Source organism: Oryzias latipes, chromosome 7, assembly GCF_053564925.1.
Source record: "Oryzias latipes strain Hd-rR chromosome 7, Olatipes_Hd-rR_3.1".
Lineage (NCBI taxonomy): Eukaryota > Metazoa > Chordata > Actinopteri > Beloniformes > Adrianichthyidae > Oryzias > Oryzias latipes.
The window spans coordinates 13,941,964-13,966,217 of NC_136243.1; the positions used below are offsets into that span (position 1 = coordinate 13,941,964).

Below are 24,254 nucleotides of genomic sequence, written 5' to 3' on the forward strand. Positions count from 1 at the left end.
TTAAAGGGAAACACATTTTTATTTAATTTCTTCCCATTTTAAGAAACACTTTCTAAGCTACATTAAACATATAAAGAGAAAAGTATTTTTAGATTTAACTGCTGGTGTTTTGCATCATGTTTCCAAGCCCTACATAAATAAATATTTTTGCTCTAGTTTTTTATCAGAGTTAAAAACTGTATCAGCCCCGAGTTCTGTTTTTACTATGTATTGCTTTTTGGCCCGTGTTTTCCCTTTTAAGCTAGTAGAATCTTTTTATTCCTCTCCAACAACCAGTGTGGCTTTTATCTGGCTTCTCCTTAATGCTTTTCTAATTTAAGTGAATTTAGATCCATCTGTATCACTGGATGTTCATGCATTTCCAACACTTAGATCTCGAGTGAGTTAAAAAATAAGATCTTTAATTGTTTTTATGTGCATTTTCTTTGAAAATAGTGACACAATTTCGCCTTTTTAGATTTTACTTTGTTTAGAGACATTCAGCGCTTTTAACCCTTGTGCTATCTTAGATGAGCCCACCCTTGCATTGACGTGTTTTCATGTAATCTATAGATACCAGTGAAGATCATAAATCATTGAAGAAAAAAGGTTCAGAGCACTGTCTAGTGGGTCTAGATGACCCAACTCTGAACGTTGAAGTGCCTAGGATAGCATAAGGGTTAACCAGCTTGTGCCACCAGATGGAGCATGAAACATATGCTGCACTTCCTCCTGTTGCTACAGCTGCAAGCAAAAGCAGAAGCTGAGAACTCTGAAGTGGCCGCAAACACAACAGATAAGATGACACTCGTCTCCACACTGAAACTTTTCTTACAGTCAGGCCCAATAGAAACCAAGTGGAATAGATATGTCCACCAGTGAGTGAGTTTGAGGGAGTGGAAAGAAGGAAGAAAGCATGATATGTATGATCTGTTATAAATTCTGAGAGATCTCTGAAATGTCGGTGTCTGATCTTCTTTACATTTGAGACTGGAAAGTGGAACCTGATAAGGACACTCGGTGACTCAAGCCTCAAAGAGGAATGTGGGGGTGATATAAAAAACTTTCACGTGTTAATGTAAAAAAAAAGGGAAGAGTTACAAGGTGGCCCAGTCATGTTTTCATCACCGTTACAGACAGCAGCTTCTCCAAAATATTTTCACTTTATGATTGAGAAGTTGTGCTTTTTTTAGACTCTACATTTAAAGAGCACTTGAAAAATTTCTCACAGTTCTTAAAACATTTTTGTTGCTCATTTAATTCTGATGACAAACACAAGTTTTTGTCAGGTGTTTTTTTGTCTCTGTTTAGGCATGAATCACACCTATTACCATTTGTTCACACTGAAAAAAATGACATTATAATTATACAATTCATATTTTACACATTTCTTACTTTTTTTTTTAGAAAAAGAGTAAAACATTTATAAACGAATGTCATGCTCCAAACACAAGGCATCAGATTTTAAAAGATAACGTCATTTTACAGTAGAAATGTAGGAAAGTACATGAAACCTGATTAACATGCAATCTAGAAGGAAAGATATCAGCATTTTTTCTGTCTAAATCCTTTAAGTTTCAAACTAAAAACTACACAAGTAGAGTTTATAAATACTTACCATAAAAAGTGACTTTTTCAGCCCATGCTGCAAATTTGTTTAAAATCCGACTTCCAAAAAAATCCCTCAGCTTCTTGCTGTTGTTTTTGATTCAAAAACTGTAGTGTGAAGAGGAAAATCAGTCAGCAGAGATTTCTTCACATGATACTTCAGTGGTGGACAAGATTTTGGTTGAAATACTTCCAGCAGAGTTGAGATATGTTGCCTATGAGGGCGTTCTCTGAAAAATAATCGGTTTTTTTTTCTATAGGAGCACAGAAACCGGCTGTCCCACAGCTGTACTTCAGATTTAAGAACTGTTTTTGGAAAAGAGGATAAATGAAGTAAATGAACAATGAAGGTCATTGCTTTCTACCTGTTTGTAGATGTGTTTTTTTAATGAATAGGAATCTACAGACTTGTGTTTAACATTGTTATCAAACTAAATGGAAACATGCATTCTACAGAGCTGGAAATCTCAGAAAACAAGAATCAGTCTGGAATCTGTTTCAAACCTTTACTTCAATTGATCGTTCCAGTTTAAACCTGAAAATTGAATGCAAATTTTACAAAATATGAATGTGGCACAATTGGAGGATAAACCAAACTATGTAAAACTGAACAACAACCAAAAAAACAAGATCCTGATTGAGGAACAAACTAGATCTAGAGAACTAGACCCAGAGAACTAAAACATCACACGTGAGCCCTGCAGCTGACACACTAATCAGAAGATAGAGAAGCATAGGAAAAGACACAAAAAAATAACCTAAAATCTAACAGAGCAAACACAGTAAATGACATTTTATTGGAGGATAAGAAGCAGTGTGGCCTCTCAGAGCACTCCTGATGTTCTGACCATGCATGAGGCATAAAGCAGAGGATGTGAGCACTGTGAGGCACATATGTACTGATCAGCCTTTAAACACACTTTGTCTTTAAAGGGGCAACCTGCTAGTATTTGTTATCCTCGTTGTCTGGGGTGCATGCAATCCTAATTGTCCTTCATGAGAGGGTTTTCATCAACTCATTGCACAGATCTCTGATGGACTGCTGCTAAGACAGATTGCCAAGACAGAAACTTCAGCTGAGCACTTAGGGCTAATATATTTACAGCTGATGTGATGACACTAATTACAAACAAAACAGAAGAGATGGGACGTGTTTGCCATGAGTTCCCATTGCTGTGTGAAATCAGCAATTTTAATAAAACCTTTCAAATACGTTTTTGTTCAAATCCTTTCTAAAGACTTATCTTTCAATCAGAGTGAAATTATTTGGAAAATAAAAATGCTCCCAGAAGAGGAAGAAGATGCAAAATACCTTTGATACCATCGTTGCTGTCACATTTACATCTCTGCATGCAAACTATCAGGTTGTTACATTTTAAAGTGCGATCAGATTCATTATGGGTCTTGCTTCTAGTGTGTCTTGAAAAGATTTGCCATCACACACCAAGAAAAGGAGAACTTGCACGTGTTTTGGGTTTATGGAGAGCTTGAACTTGTGAACCAGAGGTTTTCTGCACGATGCAAAACATCTTCTCGGCACAGAAATAGCTCTTTGGAACAGCAACAGGTGTCGGGTTGAAGCCTGGCAATGCCAGTGTGGTAAGGCACTGCAAGACGGTGCAAGAAGAGTTGCATTCTGGTTTCTTACACATAATGGAAACAATAAAATCTGCATCACGGAGTAGCAGGTGTTACAGTTATGACAGCAGCTGCAAGGATATCACATGGAGGATGCCCAGAGGGGACCCAAAGAAATGATCTAGCGGATGTCACAGTTACTGTTGTGAATGGCAGGAAGACACTGTTTCTGATTATATTGATCAGATAACGAGTGAAATCAGTCAGTGTGGTGTAGGGAGGCCCAGTGCTTGCATGTCATCACAGATCCACAGAGGAAAATATAACTGCGAGACAAGTTTCCAGCACAGATTCAAGTAAGTGGCTTAAGTGTTTGTCATGGAGCAGACACAGCTGGAGCAGCAGGTTTAAGTGACTTTGAGCTGACATCAAGCACCAGTATATAAAGGGATTACACTGACACACAGCACAAATGTTCCCTTTATTTAAATAACCAGCATTTCCCTAAATATATTTTCAGCTTGCTGCATGTGTTTGTGTAACCATGAGTTTGCATTCAAGTAACGTGAGTGCGTCCTCCCTGACATGCTGGGAAAGGGTTCACAGACACTTGATGAAACCCGAGAAAGCAGGTACAAAACTGAACCCCACGGAATGCTGAGAAAGAGATGGCAAATTAATGCCGGAGGCTACAAAATAAAACCACAAAACACAGCAGCACATAATCAGGTCTAAGGGCCTTAATCACATCTCTGGAGGCCACAGCTGTGACTCACTGCTTGCCCCTTTCTCATCGTGAAGAGGTTTCTACCCTAAATTTGCAGTATGTTCATTTGTGAATGCCAGGACAACCCAAACTCCACAACTTTGGTGCATGTGGGTGTAAATTCTGAAGACGTTTTAAATGTTGTTTAGCATTTGTGATTTAAGAGGGGGCGTTTGCCATGGATGAAAGTCAACCCCCCTGCCCTTTACTGTTTGCTAGGAAGCCAAAAATGATTCGGCCACTTAAACCTGAAATCCAGCAAGCACAGGCTAGTTCAAACAGAAACCTGCAACAGCAGCAATGATAACCTATTGATCCTGTCGGGGTTCTTTTGCTTCAACACTTTAACGTTATTTTGATGTTTGAAGCTATGCAGTATTGACATGGCTATTTAGATTGTTCTTGTACTGAGCCTAAAAAAAGAATTGTTCCCTCAAAATAATAATTTGGGCAGGGTTGGAGCTTAGGAGGTCAGGTACGCCCTACAGCAGAAAGCCTTGCCCCCCCCCCCAAATCCTTGACTCAATATAAGTATCATTGTTGACAAATATTAAGAAATCCTAAAAGATTCTTTAGGCTTTATTAATGGCACCTCAGCTAAAAGAACTGCTGTTTTAATATTAACAACAGTAAGAATAAGGAAACTGTTTAAGATATGTTCTTTTGCCCGTGTTCTCATTTGTCACACTTCTAAAGTCGCCCCCTCCCCCATATAAAATGTTTATCTCTGCAATGTCGCAACAGTTTATTATTCTGTGAGCATGAATTCATTTTTCGTGGACAGAAATTAGCTTTTTTTTTAGCACAGTGAACTGAGCCTTTTGTCCACACAAATTAGTATTTTTGTATCAATACCCACTAATAATTTGTAGCATTAAATACTCATTTGTGGCAACAAAAATGCTAATTAAGTGCTCAAAAAAATGCTAATTTGTGGCACACAAAACTTTAATTTGTGTGGCTACAAAACGCTAATAAAATGTTCTTGTGCCCATATAATGTCAAATTGTGGTTACAAAATGCTACATTGTGGTTACAGAATGCTACATTGTGTGCATAATATGGTAATTGTTAATGTGAGGGAACAATTTCTTAAATGTTTTGTACAGGGCTTTCTATTCTTGCTTTTACTTGCAATTGAATTGACCCAAACTTAGGCGTTTTTTTAAGTAACTGAGTTATTGTTATTAAAGGGGTTAGATCCCTGTATTTCCATTTGCTCAATGTTAATAAACACTTGCTAAATAGAACCTCCCACTTTTATTCAGATCTACTCTGTTTTACCTAGATATCAGTAGCGCGCGCCCGTGCGCACGTGTCTGTCAAGTCGGACAAAGCTGCGGTTCTGGGCGTACGAGCGTCAACGGAATCCCGTAGTGCGTCACAAAAGCGCTGTTCTCTCGAAAGGTGCTGTGATTGGCTGCACCATGGAAATCTCCCGCCCACTCATTTGACACGCATGGAAAATGACGTCATGGACAGTGCTACGCTAGAGCAAAAGTATAAGAGAGGCGGGGAGGACCAGAGGAGCCGGACGGAGAACCTGTCAGCTGGGAGACGCTGATCATGAGAGACGGTCGCTCGTAAAGTGGAGAAAATTCACAAAAATACTTTAACGGACTAGACAGGTAAGAAGCATCTTAGTAAATCAATCCTATAGTGTTTATTTGAACTGCTTTATTTTTATTTTTGAACGGAAAACAAATCATCTGACTTTTACAGCTGCACGCACATATGCGGTTTAATGTTTTTTGAAATCGCTTCACGTGTTTAAAAAGTCGATGAAGTCTTCTGAAGTTAGTAGTCTGCTGGTTTAATTTTGCACATGCGTGTTTTGGCAGTGTACTCCAGAGTGAAAGTCAACCCCGCTGCACTTTTCAGGCGTTACTATAATTACTAGGAAATGAGAAATGATAAAGTGGGATTTGATGACTGCTCCAACAAACAAGCACGACTTTCTAGGATTTTCTTATAAATGGAGGTTGACAGGGAAGAAACATGAAAATTCAAGTTAAAAATATTCACTTAAATTACAGAGATACTGTGTCAAAGGGTTGTGATAAACAATACTTTCAATACAAAGATGACAGCAGCAGTAATTATGGTACTCTTGGTTTTTTTATTTGATATATCAGTAAAACATTTGTATAAATTGAAGTTTGAAAAGCCAAATACTGATGCTCCATTGGTAGACACAGGAATTGAATCAGGATCTTAAGGATTGACAATAAGCTGCTCCACTGAGCTGTGTGTATACATTATGTATAACATTTCACTCTGGAGTGGAAGCTTGTTCTTGAAAGCTCATTGAAGACCTAAAATCCAAGCTAACATGTTCATTTCTCTCTCAGTCTCACAGTCATGACTTGCGTACACCCCCGACATGGACGTCAGCCCACTGAGAGCAGTTTCAGCAGCTCTGAGCTTCAGAATGCAGACTTTCTCTCCAGGCTGGCCGTTGACATGAGTGGCTCCCTGGAGCACCACTCTACTCCGTCCCTGCCAAGCATCGGCTCCTTGGTGGGCACACCTACGGGATCTTTTGATGCGTACTCATGCCAGTTCACTACAACCCCTGCCCATGTACCTTCAGCGTCAGGCCAGGAAAGCCCCTTCAAGCTGGACGAGCTCCAAGTTTATGGCTGCTACCCTGGAGCGTTCACTCTGAGTTACCCAGATGAGGCTGTGTCTCCCAGTGGCTCGGATTACTTTGGCAGCCCCGCGTCCGCCTCTTCTCCTTCGACTCCTGGGTTCCAGAGTCAGAATGTGTCTAACTGGGATTCAGCTTTTGGGCCATATTCCCCTGGTCAAGGATACTGGATGACTGAGGACACCTCAGGGCCACATACTCCATCTTTTTTCATGTTTGGCTCAGGTTCTGTGGAGGACATGTCTCATTTGGGTCAGGCACTTTTCCGAGAGCAGGAACCCTTTGCCGCATCTCAACCTCACCCATCTGCGATGCAGTTTCCCGCTATGGGGATGGAACAGGCCCTTTGTCTCGACAGTGCTGAACAGCGGGATGGAAGTCTATCGCCCAAGCTGAAAAGTGGAAGTGAGGGCGGCTGCGCTGTTTGTGGAGACAATGCCTCCTGTCAGCACTATGGGGTCCGCACCTGTGAGGGATGCAAGGGTTTTTTCAAGGTAAGAAAAGACAAACCAGTCCATAGTGGCTTAGTCGCTTCATAGAAACATAGCAATTTAAAAGGTAAAATAACTAATTCCTCTACTGTTTTCTTTTTCACAGCGCACAGTTCAGAAAAATTCCAAGTATGTCTGCCTTGCCAACAAAGACTGCCCTGTGGACAAGAGGAGGAGAAATCGATGCCAGTTCTGTCGCTTCCAGAAGTGTCTGGCAGTGGGAATGGTCAGAGAAGGTATGCAAAGTACAATACCTCATTGTACTATCATATTATTGAAAATAACAACTCTAAAGCTAATGGCAACATTAATATCAAGCATAAATGAAACATGATAGATTCTACATCAAGCTTTAAAATGTTCAATTGGACTGTTCTTTTCCTTAAACAAGAGTCTGCTTTCATAGCAAATATAGAGAAGAGAGATTCAGGGAAGATGAATAATTTGAGACTAACACTTGATGTCACCTTTTTCTACAGTTGTTAGAACGGATAGCCTGAAAGGACGGAGGGGTCGCTTACCATCGAAGCCTAAAGGTGTCAAAGATGCCACTCCCATTGTATCCCCAGTGAGCATGATTGCGTCGCTGGTCAGGGCCCACATTGACTCAAACCCTGCTGTTGGAAATCTGGATTACTCTAAGGTAAGCCAAAGCAGGGTTCCTCTTTTTTTGTAGTTCTGTTTTTGTATACTTTGAATAAAGCTAAACTCCCATTTGTTTTATGTTCTCTTAGTACCTCGAGAAGGAAGTCAGCGCGAACCAGAAGGAAGACGTGAGTGACATAAAGCAGTTTTACGACCTCCTCACGGCTTCTTTAGAGGTTATCAGAAAGTGGGCGAAGGACATCCCAGGTTTCTCTGACTTCTGCTTGGAGGATCAGGAACTGCTGGTGGAATCTGCATTCGTTGAACTCTTTATCCTGCGTCTTGCCTATCGGTGTGTGCCATTCTCCTCTGGTTTCTGTTCTGTTTATCTCTTAATGTTTGAAAAAAAAACAACAACACATACTTTTTTACCATTTATAAAGGTCCAATCCTAAAATGGAGAAGCTCATCTTCTGCAACGGAGCTGTCCTGCATAAAACACAGTGTGTCCGGGGCTTTGGGGAATGGATCGACTCCATCCTGGAGTTTTCTCAAAGCCTTCATCGCATGAAGTTGGATGTCTCCTCCTTCTCCTGCCTTGCAGCCCTGATCCTCATCACAGGTGAGATGTTTGTTGGTCTCAGGCTTCTCTGCACTAACACTAGCTATAGTCAAAAAAGTGTGCACGTGTTTCTTTGTCAGGGACACTAAACAGCATAACCATGAGAGACCGATGTGACAGGTGCATGACAAAGAGCAGCATAACTTCACGTACAGCACAGTAAAGATGGCATAGGAGACCTAAACAGAAACAGAGTGAAGGTTTTATTTTTGACTCAAGGCTTGTAAGGTAACAGCACTTTGAGAGGTTAGCTAAGTGACCTTTGTGTTTGTACAAAAACAGTATACAACAGTGTGCACACAAATGAGATAAACTCAGAGGTGGAAAGTACTTTTATTTGTGTTTATTTTGTAAAATGAGATTTGACAGTGTCTTGCTTTTTTCAACAGATCGACATGGCCTGAAGGAGCCCAAACGGGTGGAGGATTTACAGAACCAGCTCATCACCTGCCTGAAAGACCATGTGACTAGCTGTGGTTCAGAGTCCTTACGGCCCAATTATCTGTCTAGACTTCTCGGCAAGTTGCCCGAGCTCAGGACTCTGTGCACGCAAGGTTTCCAGCGCATCTTTTACCTCAAACTAGAAGATCTGGTTCCTCCCCCACCAATCGTGGAGAAGATCTTTATGGAAACTCTGCCGTTTTGAGTTCCAGATGCAAAGAGACCAACTGTGAAAAAAACATGAGTAGTTTATCTGGATGCCAAAGACAATGGACTTGGTGCTCACACTGCACAATACCTGTAAAACTTTAAGAGTTTTAACAGAATAATAATAATCCTAAGGGATTCTGCAGCGTTAAGGAGAGCACTTCTGAATCACAAAGTGAATGAATAGTTAAATACACACCTAGAGCCACAAATGCTCTTCCTTATTGACTTTCTGGGAAAGTGTGTTGTCTTCAGATGGAAAAAGATTGGCCAGCTCATGGACCAAATAGTGAGTGTTTACATGCAACAATGGGCAAATTATGGAAATACCCCCCATCGTTGCCAGATCTGCTGCTCGAGTATTGAAAAAATCTTCATCAAAGCTCTGTATAACCCTTGTGCTATCCTAGGCACTTTGACATAGGGAGTTGGGTCATCTAGACCCCACTAGACAGTGCGCTGAACTTTTTCCTTCAATGATTTGTGATCTTCACTGGTTTCCATGGATTACATGAAATCGTCTCCACCTTTATCCACCTTTGTCATGGTAGGGAGAACACGTCAATGGTCATCTTGACCCCATAGGATAGCACAAGGGTTAAAGCATTTTTAAAAACTTCCTCTTTGTTGACTGAGCTAGGGCTGCACAGTATCCCTTTATTGACATCAGTATCATTATCTCAACCAATTCACATTTCAGTTCAGTGTCCATTAAGGTTATGCACTGTCTAAAGTGTATGTTACTAACAAATATGAGTGACAGAGTATTAGTTTGAGTTGTTTTTCAGCTCAGACGAAGTAAATTGCATGTTTTCTTGGTGTTGTGCAGCCCTATATATGAGCCAGCAGGAAGCCAGCCATAGGTGAAACCTTCAGAATTGATCACTGGTATCATTCATGTATCATGAATTGTTTTTGAGCAGCTAATATTCTGTTTATTATCCAGTCTTACTCAAAGATCCTGTTTGTGAATGGTTTTTAAAGCTCCAACTGAGCTGTATTCTACAGTGTGGAGAATTGTTGTGGGGTTTTGTTTTTACATACTGAGATGATATTTTGCCATAGTTCAATGTGGAATAAAATAAAAAACATTTTATTTGCAGTGCATTTGTGGTTTTTACACGATAAGCAGAGTGATTTGAGTGTTTTGAAATACAACATTAAGGTTTACTGTGGTTTAAAGACCATCTGTCATTAGTGGTCTTTGTAAACAGACATTGCTCTAATTACAGCCCAAATAAGAGAAATATTGGGATGTTTCTTCCAGGGCCTATATCATGCTTTTCTTAAGCCTTTCAGAGTGAACTATATCCATATATGAGATAATATATTACACCTAAAAGCTCAAAACAAAAGATTTTGCATGATACAGAGCCTTTAAAATTTGAAATGAATTATATATATAAAATGTGTGTTTGCAAATTACATGAGCCAATATTTTATTTATAACAGAACACCTACACAAATGTTTTCACCTCTGCGAAGACAGGACTTGTCTCTGTCTCAGATAGGACGAGCATACTACTGTGGCATTACATCTCTTTTTCTATTATTGACAATTATAAATCGCCGGACTTTAGGATTTGTCTTTCTCGAGATTTGGGTTTGTTGGTTTTTTTTTTTGGGGAAATTTTCATTGAAAGACACACCAGATTCAGTGGGTTAATTGCTCGCCACCTGTGGCCTCACTCACTCTTTTAAACGCCGGTGCCCAGGCACGACTACCACTTTCAACCTTTACCATTGAATGTAGAAGAGAACTGGACTGAGTGACCCCCTAAAATTCCAAACAGGAAGTACCCTCTGGTTCAAAGAACCCAAAATCCCATAGGTTTCTATAGAAAAATAAACAGCTACTCAGTCATACTACTTGTCAAAATAACTAGTCTTGCTCTGTTACCTTTTTTTTAAACATCTTGCTAATCCATTTTTTTTTTCACAATATTTTCTGATGACTGGTTCCAACATGGCGACGTCCATATAGCAAAAAAAGGTAACTGAATTGGCGTCATTTCACTGGAGCAGGAAATAAACCTTTTTCTATGGGTGAAATCACAGTCTCAGTCAAGTTCTCATGTGCACTCATTGACATTTACTGGTGTGTGTTCCTGTGTTGAGGGGGGGGGGGGCACGGTTGGGAGGCTGAATAGAATATTGGCTCATCTAATTTGGAAGTCTTTTTGTTATTAATTTATTCCATCGAACATTTTTCCATTGTTCTTTTTTTCATGAGGCGGAGCAGAGACTCTTGCTGCACCAGCACCTTGGGTCAAGTGCAGCTTCCTCTTTTGGCTGCAGACCAGACCAGCTACAGATCATAACTGCTGAAAAACGATATCCCTCCCAGTTGCATGCTGGTCCCATTTTAGAAGGTGGTGGAATTCCCATTTCTGGTCTCTAATAGCCCAGACCACTACAGTGCAATGCCGCTCCCTCACATGAGCGACACATGTGAATGGCATCACATGAATGCATACCAAACAGTACCCAAACTATTATTCTTTGTTGGAAAATACCACAGTTGATGGTTAAGAAATTTTATTTGCTCACAAGGAGCATGTGGGAGCAGATCCCACACCACAGCGGCCTGCAATCGACAAAGTCAGCAGGAATACAAAGACTTCAAGGGGAAGCAAAAGTGAAACAGGGGCACGTCTCACAGAATGTCATGGAAATTTAAATCCCTGAGAAGTAGAAGTGATTTAAGTTGTTCCACAATCAATTCAGCAATCACAAGACAACTTCAACATGTACATCTAATAAGGATCAGCCACAGGTTACTGCATGAAAGTTTCACTGTAGCTTACTCTGCCATGCAAAGTGTTGTGCTTATATGTGATACTGCCATTTCTGGAACCCTGCTGGGAAGTGAGGCTCCTGCACAGCCAGGAAAGAAATACAAACACAAGGGAACGTGGGCATTCGCTGTCTAGTAGCTGTCTTTTGGGCAGATCTTTGGAGCAGGTGCTGTTTTTAGGGTTTCTTTTTATGGATTCTAAAACGTTTAACTCCCAATGTTTATTTAACATTGTTTTTTTTGTTTTTTTTTAAAGAATATGTATTTGTGTTTCTAAATAAAGCTGTAAACTCTTGTCCCATTTTAGCACCTTCCCAACTGTTGGTCCTTGAAAATGGAGAATCAAACGATGAGAAAAACGAAACGTCAAAAGGACGGTGGTCCTGAAGACCCAGTCATATCAACAAAGCACTCATCACAAAATAATTTAAGATCACTTTGACAATTAAAAAAGCAAAATAAAAAAAACAACTTTAAATTTTAGAAACCAAAACACACAACTTAAAAAATTGAAACCAAAAAAAGAACTTTTTTAGAAAAGTAATTTCCAGAAATAAAAATGAAATAAAATACAACAAGAAACCAGAAAAGGTAGATTCTATGGGGTATCACGTCATCACCCATTTAGTGATGTCCTATAAAATGAACCTTTTCAGATTTCTTATTGTGTTTTATTTTTTAACTTTTCATTTTGATTTCAGGAAATTACTTCTGTTTTGCCAAAAGGTTAAAATTTTGGTTTGTTTCATTTTTTTGTAATTGTGTTTTGATTTCTTAACTGTATTGTTGTTTTTTTATTATTTGTTTTCCTGTTTTTGTGTCGAGTGATTTGTTAGTGAGATTTGCACTTTAGGGCCACCGTAGTGAAAGATCAGGAAAACGAGGGGAATGGGGGGTGACAAATGCTAGCGCTGCACACCAAGATGTCAAGACAGTACACAACTGCTCAGATATATGTAGTCTTCTACAATGTTTCTGTTCCACGTGTGAGAGAAATCAGCAGTGATCCTGTTAGTTTAACATGGATTAAAACAGATTTCTAATTTACTGAGTTTTTTGTTTTCAAACTTTACCTTGCTAAAACATACAATCCTTGTTTTATGCAAAAAGTCGTCTTTTAAATTTCTAGTTTGACTACTTTTGCCGTACTTCATGATAGACCTTTGCCTTCAACACAGAACAGGGCACTATTAGCTCTCATATGATTGCACAAAAGCAATTGCACAACTTTTACATTTGCCCCGTGAGTCAAGGGTCAAGGTGTAGTGCTGAAAATAATACGTAAAGAAATAAGATACTACTGCAACACTGTTAAACGGCATCATAAGTCGCAGCTAGCTACTACATAATGTAAGAGGTGAGTGTTTACAGCTTACAAGTCGCTGCCTTTCAATTGTGGTAATCTCCATCACTTCACTTTCAGACACTCAAAGATTAACATTACCTAAAAGTGTCACAGCATGAATATTTAAAGATAGTGGAATTACAGCCTGACATAAAACAAGCAGTAAAAACACAAAATAAATTAGCTGTTACCACAGGCCTGTCACTGCACCCATCATGGCCCACAACTTCTAGTCTCTCTCTTGACCTACTGAAGTTGAAACGTTGCTGCTAATTCAGTAATTGAACATGCCCGTCTGAAGATTTCACATCTCTGTGTACGTGAGGCTTATGCAACAAGAGGATCTTGACAGTTTGCATCAGTAATTCAGTCACCCTGATTACCGAGCATCCACCGAAGGATATGGTGTGAAAGACGTTCGCTTCTGATCATGCTATCATCTTGCTGCAGTCGGGGGAAAATGGAAACAACACAAGGAGTCCCTGTTAGAAATGCTGGCGCTGACAGAAGATCACAGGCTTCACACAGCCTAGAGGGATTAGAAGGCCAGCTTCACAGCCCAAACTGTCCTCTCCACATTGTGGAGGATTTATATGAAATAAGAAGAGCCTGCCGCAGTATTGGAGTGGTTGAGAGGCTTTGGTTTCAGAGGCGTGCCTAAAGCTTGTTTGCAGAGTGTCTTTCAGGTCAGGTGTTGAAGTTCAGGGTCACATCGGACCAGCAGCATGAACTCTCCACACTGAGGTCTTTGAACAAAAGTTGTGTCAAGATCTACAGTCATTTTTAACAATGTCACGAATAAAAAAAGGAGTCTCAATATCACCAAGTGTTCATCATTTACAGAATGAGTTGTTCTTGTCACTCCAACAGAGTTCAACAGCTCAGTTTGCAGAGTAGACACCTAATCTTCTTCTTCCACTTTCGGCTTTTCCCATCAGGGGTCGCCACAGCGAACAAGTCGCATGGTAAATTTGGCAATGTTTTACGCCGGATGCCCTTCCTGACGCAACCTTCTCAAAGCAACCGGGCTTGGGACCGGCAGAGGAAGAGAAGGGAACAGGGAGCAGCCCGGAGTCGAACCCTGGTTTCACGGATGGAAGGCGCCGCAAACCAGCACGAGCTAAACTGGCTCCCAGAGTTCAACAGCTCAGTTTGCAGAGTAGACACCTAATGGATTTAGAAATCTAGTCATGAAGGAAAGGACTTGTCAAAGATCAAATTTAGCTTTAGGATGAAGATTAGGAAGGTCCTGGCAGAAAAATCCACGTCACAGATTTCAACTGACTTCAAACTAGCTTCTCCAACTTGACGATGAGTTCACTGTGCCCCAATAGGCTTTTCTATGAGATGTTTCCAAAACCTTGTTAAACGATGTTACATAGAATGGGAAGAGTTCTGAAAGTCCCACTCTGATCATCTTTTGATCTAAAGTGCTCTCAGTGGTCTTTCAAGTATGATTGTCATTTTTTGAAAAAAATTGAAAAAAATCTGTGTTTTCTAGGACATAATTTCTGTAGAGTGGAAGTAGTCCATCAGAAATTTGCGTCTGAGTTGTGGGTGGAACTAGAACGGAGTAAGCCCAACCCCATTTCCTATCATCCATTTGTGCACACACTCTCCTGCTAGCTTACAGCCCCTCACAACCTCAATCTAATATTTCTGGTGGAACAAAAGGGCAAGCAATATTGGAGCCATCCAGCTCCAGTTTTGAGCCAGAAACCACCTCAGAAAAGAACAACAAAGACGTTAATGGATCTAGTCGACTACAAGTGGATGCATCAGAATGAAGCGGAGCAGAGAGATGCGAGCGGAGCAGAGAGATGCGACTCTCGCAGCGGATTTTCTACGTAACACCCACAAACTTTATCCAAGAGTATTTTTTCGTCTGCTGATTCACAACGATTTGAAGACAGAAATACTCAGAAATGCCATTTCAAGCTTAATTGTCTTTATACATGTCCTTTATCATGAGAAAAATGCTGCTAGAACATGTTAAAAACAGCAAAAACAGCACTTTCATCTGAGGGATTCTTGAAAGAAAAAAAGTGTTCAGGAATGTTTCATGAGATTATTCTACTATCACTAGTGAGATGAATAGGCAATAGTCCAGGATGTTTTCATTTAATATCTTATTTTAAAATGAAAAGTTCTGCATACAGTCCTACCTTCAGCAGAAAAAAGTCCAACTGCTCTATTTGCAGAGAGGAAGCGTGATGAGGGCGCTCAGTTATCAGCTACACATACACAACACCTAAATTTCAAGGTTCGCAGTCATTTGTGGTATTTTGTGGAGTTGTACAATTTTACTTTAGTAACAGGAATTAATTGGGACTCGATCTGCATGACATAGTCGTTTTTGTGACGTTGCGCTGAAACATGGCCGGGCTTTTTGGAGCTTGTATCGGGATCAAGAGGTCAAGGAAAAGTAGTGACTAGGTAAATAACTGTGATGCAAAAGTGACGTGGTGCAAAAGTCTTTAGATAAACAGAGAAGAATCTATTCTCTTGCAGTAGATGCCTTTGAAGTAACTTTGTGTTAAATCAAATAGAAATGGATTGTGGAGGTTAACCTGATGTGTTCGTGTACAAGTTCTGTAGGGAAGTCTGAAAGTGGAGCTGCACTGTTTTTGGTGCATACATTTTCAGGCTTTGAAATCTCAACTATGATACAACTGTGCAGACTTTTTTTAAACCTCCTCCTACAGATGAAATCCTATTTTTCTTCCTGTCCAGGTAACTTTAAAAGAGAAAACTATGGAGGAAAAGGGGAAAAAAAAGACTGTTCATGGGCTCCAGTTTTAGACACAACTAATGCCGGCGCTTTGTAATGCGGGCAAGTCTATTTACACACAATAATGTATTTGTATTTAGAACAAGGGAATGGGTTTCTCCTGTGAACACCACTATGCAGCTCTTCTCTTCACTCTGAACACAGCCAGTCCTGCCAGTGTATTTTAATGACCTGTGAGGAACAAGATGTGACAAGACTATCCAGTTTCATTTTACACTCCTGTACGCTGGGAGAGTGAATATAGATTTGGTTTTAGGTTTCAGCCCTGAATTAAAAGGGTTTCAATCAATGTTTAGTTACTGTCTGATGCACAAAGGAAAGCCAGCACACGGGACACCTGTAAATTGTGGATGAACGTGAAACACTAAGGAATGCTGGACAGGAGTGAAATGGATGTTTTTTACTTAAACGTCATTAATTCTTTTTTAATGCAGAAGCTTAACGTTTTCCCTTTTTTACCAACCTTAAGGTTGTTATAAGAAAACACGTAATCAAATACGTTCCCAGCTGCGTGCATCATAACATGCCTCCAATGGGAATACTGCACGTCAGAGGGGACAGACACGTTTAAGGTCCAAGTAACAACATACAAACCCTTCTATTGCAGCATTAGGTCCATCAATGAGGATGTGGAAGCTCCTTGAAAGAGATTAGAGTCCTAGATAGGCCCGGGCTCCTAGAGGTTCCCACTGCTGAGAAGCCATAGCTCATCCTTCGAGGTGAGACATTATGTACACTTCTAATAATAGCTGTAGCCAAAATAGACAGTCATCACATGAAATCAATAATGCCACTTTGATATAACAGAGTGAGTTGGCAGGCTGTGCCCACACTTGAATTACACTGACATTACCCCCCACCTCCCTCACTCCCACCCAGAGTCCAGTCCTGAACAGCTGCTTACAGTGAAGAAGGTCTTATGGAGATGAACTTCCACTCCAGCACATCGTCACCCCATTCTTTTTTTGTTTATTTTTTTTTTCCAGAAAAGGAAGAATTTTAAACGAAATAAACTCTAAAGTGACCAAACACCTGGAAGTAGGCAGCCTTGTTAAAAACTCTTTAATTAGAAAATTGGTGAGTGGCGCCACCCTGTGGTCAGCTCTATGTGAAGGCTCCGGATTTGACAAAACATTTATTCTGATTTATTTTATTATTATCCACATCTGTGGTCATATCTACTGCATCCATCACGGCATTGTTTTTTTCATCAAGTCTTTTGTTTTCACAGTGCAGGAATTTTTATTTTAATAATCATATTAAAATGTGTGTACTTTTTCTTAATTTAGTTTGTTACTGTGGACAATTTTTCGCTGTTTTGTTTCATAACTGCCTAAGTACTCTGAAAATCTTCTTAAAGATCCACTCAGATGAAAACTGTTAACATGTTCTTGTAGGCTTTTCCTGATGGCTGACATATATAAAGTAAATTAAGATCAAATTAAATGTATAACAGCAGCATTGGTTGACAACCACAGATATGAACAAGATTGTTGGTAAAAAAAAAAAAGCATACAAATTGATCGAGAAGTAGATAATTGGTTTCTTGCAAACTATGTCAGTTTCTGTTTTTTACTCATTGTCTTTTAATGTGCACTGTGGACAACAAACTGGATTATAAGGCAGATTTTCTATTTTTTTAACATATTCAAGGATTTAAAGTGCATCTTATGGTTTGACAAACACAGTAAGTCATTGGGTCAGATTAAATCTTAGTATGTTTGTCCATTTTTGGCTTAGATGCACCACAAACAGTAAAAATGTTTTAGACTTACTGCTGACATTACACTAAACTACATTTACTGCATTAAGATGATCCAATGTGACAAGGTGTCTTATTTTGAAAGATAGTCATTAGACCCCAGTCAAAAATAATAATCCAGTCCATATTTTGTAAAGTCAATTTTCTCTTTTTTAACACCAAAGAGAGCAATAGTTTATATTTATATTAGTAACAATAACTATTGTCTTATTTTCCTAAAGATATAGTGGCTTCTATTGGGTTGTGGTCAGTGATACGTAAACTCAAACGGCCCAAAGTGTTAAAGGTTACACATCCCTGGTCTAAGTCGTTGTTCTTGATGATTCAGACGTGCATATTCTTTGATGTGAGATGTTCAACTAGTTTTACTTCATTTATACAATCTGCTTTTGATTCATTTCTTTGCCTGTACCGTTACAATGCATGTATGTAATTGTTGACAATTTATTGCAAAGTTTTTTTTATTCCCTTGCTTTATATTTTCTCTAAAGTGTAAAAAATACTATATTTTGGCCTCAGTTAACACAGAGACTATCTCATTGCCACATTTGCGCAGACCTATTTAGATTATTGTAATTACTATTTTCATAGGCTGTTTGCACTGTGGGTTAGGAGGAAAGAAATTTCCTCTATCCTAAATATCTTGTGTAGTATATTTGACAAATAAAGCTGAATTGAGTTGATACACAACATGTGTTATGCGGGGGGAAATACAGAGCTAGTCTTTTCGATAGTTAATCTTTGAAAAAAACAAAGTGAGCATTACCACTCTGTGGGGAAAAAAATATGGAAAAGGAGATACAGTTAATGGTTTTTGATTACCATAATTAAAAGATTATTCCACCCAAACATTCTAGTTTAAAACTAGCTTTTAGTGACAACCATCCAACTTTAACATTTGCAACCCCTAATTAAACAATTCAAATCTATGTAATGAAGAAATCTTTTTCTGCTTCGAATTGTTACGTTTATTTTGCGTTGTGCATAAACAGGGCTGTAAAAAATAAAATAAAATAACACTTGCATCATTACTTCAACAACAGTACCAATTTGACAAAAAAACAGTAAAAATTGGTTTAAAAAAATAAAATATATATATAAAAATAAAAACCTGCTGCATTTTGACCACTGCATTCAGCACTTATTTGTTCAAACATTTGCAATAAAGCCTTTTAAGCATCCAACAACAAAGCAATACAGAGATATAAAAGACAATAATAAAGGCTCGTCTGCATTCAGGTCACATCTAGTATAAAAGATGCTTTGAAAAATTGACCAACAAAAGTAAAAGAAAAAGTTCAATAGAATGCTGAACCCAAACTTAAAATGTATTTTAATTAAAACTTTTTATAACCGAGGTTAAAGAATGCATGGTTATAAAAAGGTCTGCATTAATAACCATTACTGTCTAAAAGATGCCCAGGGGAGGCCATTGGGTGCTTCAAAACGTGGAGGAAGATTGTTGATGGGCCTAACAGGAAAAAAGAAAAAACTGTTTAGGGGAAAATGTGAATACAATATGTTTCAAGGCAGGAGGAAGTAGAACTCTCACTGTTCATTCAGCTGGGGGTTAGCGCCCCACACAAATGGAACAGCATGGTCTTCTGCTTCTGCAGGAAGGACATTAGTTCAACATGAATGTCTTTGTTTCTGAAGAGGATAAGGGCTAAACATTCACATTAAAGTTTAAATGCTATTGTCAATAACAAATAAAATAAAAATCAGCAGCTTTTCTGCAAATATAAGCAACGTAAGAAGCAATACAAAGACTGTCCAGTTCAAGAAGTGAAAAAAAATGTTGATAATCGTACCCATGTCCCAGTCCTCAGTCTTGCATGAATTTTCCCGTGCAACAACAGGAACATACCATGCACAGTTTTTATCTTTGCCTTCAGCTGTTCAAAGAAAATGAAGGTGATCAGACTAAAGCTGTGGAAACTCAATGTGCAAGTCAAACATGATCAATCTCACATTTTGTAGGGTCTGCACGATTCTCACAGATCTCAACATGGTGAGCCAGCTCTTGTTTGGGAATCAGGTGGCGAGCATTAAAAGGACATGCTTTCAGCTCCTCGGCCAACTTCGGGTGATTCTGGATAAAAGAGAAAAGACATTTCTGCAAGCAGCTGTGGTTGTGGTACAACAGGACAACTGTGGGAAAAAAAAAAAAAAAATTCTGCCTTGTAGGAGGCAAGTTCAGAATCTAATTGTTGGTATAGTCAATGAATCCATTACCTTTCATTCTAAAGCACTTTCCATGTATGGTAATCAAAAAGGGGCTTTACATGAACCAAGTGCAAAAAAAGGCAAACACAGGATGTAAAATAAAGATCTTATAAATGGAAGAAACAATGAGAGAAATGAAAGAATTTAAACTTTGAAATCTGTTTTTTTCATTTAAATTAAAACAGAGCAAACTGTTGAGATGTAATCCATCCATCTCCCTCCGCTCATCAGGGACGGGGTCACGGGGGCAGCAGTCTAAGCAGAGATGGCCAGACTTCCCTCTCCCCGGCCACTTCCTCGCATTGGGTAGCGACAGACTTGTGTGAACACCATATGCTAGAAGCGCGTTTGAAAATACCCATTAAGCGATTTCTCGAACGCGCCACACATGGCCGCTGTGTATGCAGCGTCAGGCACTGTTGAGCAATTGGCGGGTACCAAAGATCGCATTGGTGGTTGTTTTCCCAACATGCTTTGGCATGATTCAGCTTGCTTGACACACCTGATTAATGTAATCAGCAATAAGTAAGCCGATGAGATCTGGAAAGCCTGGAGTCACAGCAGCCTTTGAGGCCTGAAATAGCTCATCACATGTTCTTGAGCAGTGGCATGTGTGCATTGTCAATAGAACCAATGACTGTGAAAACAATGGACAAATCAAAATCCCTCCCCTTTGCTTCCCGATAAGGGCGCTGCCATGTTGAAACCAATTGACAGTGATTGTTCCGAGTCGCTCTAAATCATCGTATCTATGGCAATGGCGACAGTGGCCGTCATTGATACAATGACTCAGAGCGACTTGGACCAACTACCTTCGACTGGTTTCAACATCCCATTTTGGAACACGAGAAGAGAGGGGTTAAGCTGTCCAATGTTTTTACAGTCAATGACTAAAACTGAGATTTACAAGATCATCAACTCACCTTCCTGCATTTAAGAATGTGATATGGAAACCTGCAGTGGCGGATCTGGTGGTTTTTGTCAAAAGGACACTGCACGATTTCGTCTGGGTCACCGTTTTCTGTGTCATTAAAGAAAAGGGAAGTTATTATTTGTTAACAAAACAAAAAGTATAAAAAAACGTTTTACCTTTTGCCTCCAAAAGCTGCTCTTTCCCATCTTCATCATGGCTCATCCTGCATGGACTGGTAGATGATCCAAATCTGATCCTGGTCTCCATTTGTTGCTGAGACTTGCACTGGATTCAAGATACTGAGCCAATTTGAATGATGCCAAAACACTAAAATGTTATTTAACATCATTACGTTTTGTAAAATAAAAAGTTTGGAATGGAACAACAAGGAATCCAGCAAAACGTTTCCCAGAAGGACTCAGTCAGTCAGAAGTTTTTTAAACACCTGATTAACACGCTTTAATTAAACACATGGTCTGCAACTGGACTAAACAAGACTTCAACTATCGCGCACACACTTACTAATTACGATTTTACAGCACTGTTAACGAAGCCTTCTCATCACTCATTAAGTAAAAACGGTGATTCGTTAATCGTTCGCTGGCAATTTTGCGAGCGAGAGCCTGAAAATAACCGAATTTAAACATCACCAAACATTAACATAATTACAACTGTGATGTATATTAAAAGGCTTGTAGTGTTTTAAAAATAAAAGTTAAAAATTCTGAAAGTGAAGATTCTTACCCCCTTAAAAAACGTCACCTTTGCCCTAACAGAGACCTCACCGAGAAAATCCGATTGTTTGAAATTGTTGACGGCTCCTAACTTTTTATCCTTGCACGAAATCACGCGAGACTATGACGTCAAATAGTCGTAAAAATTCTGAATTGAGTTGACTTCAGTCTTACTCCAAACTATTTATTTTCTAAACTCGGTGGCCTCCGTTTTCTTATTCAATCTAATTCTAACATTCAATAGTTGCCCATCAAATTAGCCAATTTTCACAAGCAAATGCTTCTGGCTTGGTCCCTAATGTATAAACATTCATTTTCCTCCTCACAACTTTCATATCTGGAATAATACTAATATTTTATGCAAAAATAAATCTTTATTCTTCCTTCAATGGTTTAAAATAATATACTATATGTAAATCAACTTTTTGACTCAAGAGGGTGTTTAATGTCCTACAATCAATTTTTAACCACTTGTATTTTCCAGTTCCCCCAAAAGAATTTGCAATAGTCATGGATGCTATTCCTGAAGGAATTGTAATGTTATTTAAGGGTCTTGCGCACCCTGTACCCTCACGTTCAGTCTCTTTTTTTTAAACCAATATTGATAAGACCTGCTTTACTACGAGAACTTCAACAAAAAATAAAAAAAATAAGATCCTTGTTTCAGAAAGATATTGCAGTTGTACCCTTTGTGATCCACTATTGGAGAAAATTTGCCCCAGATATTGAATGGAAGAAAGTTTGGTCTCTATCCTCGAAATATTTTATTTCAAATAAACCCCGAGATGTTTGCTTTAAACTTCTTCACAGATGCTACCCAGCCAAATCCTCATTACACATAGACACTGATAAAAACTGCTCCTTTTCTAAATTAGACACTGAAACAATCATAAATCTATTCTGGAAATGCCCCCAAACAGCAACTTTTTGGAAAGACTTCACCTCTTTTGTTCAATGTAAAATTTATAAAACATTTGATCTGATATACAAAGATATATTATTTGGGTTTTATAAGGTTAAAATTTCATTAATAACGTAATTAACCTTTTAATAATACAAACCAAATTTCACATTCATAAATGCAAATTTTCTTTAAAAAAGCCCTTATTCAAACTTTTTATGAATGAATTAAACCAATATACCAGAACAAAAAAATCTTCTTCTAACCCCAAAGCTATAATCCTTTTTTCCTTTGTTCTTTATGTTCCCCTGGCACATTTTGTTACTCATTATTCTATCTGTTAACTTTAAAGCCGATTCCATTTTGTATTATGATCCTGTATATCTTCAATAAAAAAATTTTAGGGAAAAAAATAAAGAAAAAAAAGAGTTGACTTCAGTCAAAAAAAAACAAAAAAAAAACGAGTTGACGTCAGTCAAGCTAATGACTATTTATTTTACTTATTTAGTTTTTCCTGTGATCCAGTGTTTTATTTGTTTCAATATATAATACATTTTCTTTTATGTGTATGTAGGCTAGTCTTCAAAAAATTACTTAATGGCTTCACAAATGATAATTAATTTTTTACTTGTTACTTTATAGTATATTATTAACATTTTTTGCAAACTTTACTGAGTTGTGACGTAAGATGTAGACAAACGACAAAAACTTTTTGGCAGGAAAATGACCCATTTCTTTAGACCAAAAAGATTGGCACTTTCTGACCAAAAGCAGGAAAAAATCTAGTTCAAAATATATAAATTGAATATGATAAACAGCCTGCTTTTTTAATTAATTAAAAAGTGTAAAAGTGAAATATCTTCCTACACAACAAACAGCATCTTCTCTCAAAAACTGTTGGTGGCGATCTGTTTTTAAAACATATTTAATAAAATGTGATGAATAAGAACAAACTTATCACACCAAATCAAACTTTATTTTTTTTAAAAGCAATTCTCGTGCACCTCGAAGCGCTTTACATTTAAAAACAAAAAAACATTCACAGTATCACAATTGAAACCCAACCCACCCTTTACCCCCACCTCCTCTTTGTTAACAGACCCATGACCCCACAAAGAAAAAATACTTAAGGATTCTCAATGACCTGAATCTGTGTTGGGGAGGTTTAATGTGATTAGAAGTTATAAACCACATAATGATCATTCATGAAAAGAAAATCTGTGTTGGGGAGGTTTAATGTGATTAGAAGTTATAAACCACATAATGATCATTCATGAAAAGAAAATGGTAAAGTAAACGGGGTGGTATTTTATAAATTCACTTCATTCCACTCCCTTTCAAGCAATCTTTGATTTGATGACTAATTATCCTTTGTTGGATGCGTCTCCTTGATTGCTTGACATAAACCATTTCCAAATCCAAACTTAACTCTTGTGCTATCTTAGATGACCCCACCCTTACATTGACGTGTTCTCCCTACCATGAAAAAGGTGGATAAAGGTGGAAAGATTTCATGTTATCCATGGACACCAGTGAAGATCACAAATCATTGAATTAAAAAGGTTCAGCGCACTGTCTAGTGGGTCTAGATGACCCAACTCCCAATGATGAAGTGCCTAGGATAGCACAAGGGTTAAGGCTTGGCTCTACTGTTAGGAAAAAGTATTTGGGAATCTCTTCATACCAGGAGCCAGCTCAGACACAGGAACATTGACAAAGTGCCCACCCAGACCTGGACAGCATTGGGGTCTACTTCACAGTTGTAAGGCTGCAAACACTAAAATTATTATATTTATACATAATTAATAACTAATAAAATATTTTAACATATTGTTATGTTAAAATTAAATACATAAAA

General features: G+C 38.6%; 2 protein-coding genes across 3 annotated transcripts; one reads left to right on the forward strand and one right to left on the reverse strand.

Annotated features, from left to right (window-relative positions):
- Positions 1 to 5,434: 5,434 nt before the first annotated feature.
- Positions 5,435 to 10,029, forward strand: nr4a1 (nuclear receptor subfamily 4, group A, member 1). The gene is made up of 7 exons (XM_004070882.5): positions 5,435 to 5,559; positions 6,283 to 7,075; positions 7,179 to 7,308; positions 7,552 to 7,715; positions 7,807 to 8,009; positions 8,101 to 8,279; positions 8,669 to 10,029. Exons 2-7 carry the CDS (start codon positions 6,293 to 6,295, stop codon positions 8,923 to 8,925), a joined length of 1,716 nt encoding a protein of 571 aa, XP_004070930.1. The 5' UTR covers positions 5,435 to 5,559; positions 6,283 to 6,292; the 3' UTR covers positions 8,926 to 10,029.
- Positions 10,030 to 18,566: 8,537 nt separating this feature from the next.
- On the reverse strand, positions 18,567 to 21,645 carry LOC101175159 (gametocyte-specific factor 1). 2 transcript variants are annotated; one of them, XM_004070881.5, is made up of 7 exons: positions 21,506 to 21,645; positions 20,938 to 21,046; positions 20,772 to 20,869; positions 19,594 to 19,714; positions 19,434 to 19,517; positions 19,175 to 19,232; positions 18,567 to 19,093 (listed from the first exon to the last, which is right to left on the reverse strand). In XM_004070881.5, the coding sequence occupies exons 2-7, from the start codon at positions 21,026 to 21,028 to the stop codon at positions 19,024 to 19,026; spliced, it is 522 nt and encodes a 173-aa protein (XP_004070929.1). In that variant the 5' UTR covers positions 21,029 to 21,046; positions 21,506 to 21,645; the 3' UTR covers positions 18,567 to 19,023. The 2 variants fall into 2 exon arrangements, with proteins under 2 accessions (XP_004070929.1, XP_020560520.1); XM_020704861.3 differs by having other exon boundaries at positions 20,938 to 21,060; positions 21,506 to 21,635.
- Between the last annotated feature and the right edge of the window lie 2,609 nt (positions 21,646 to 24,254).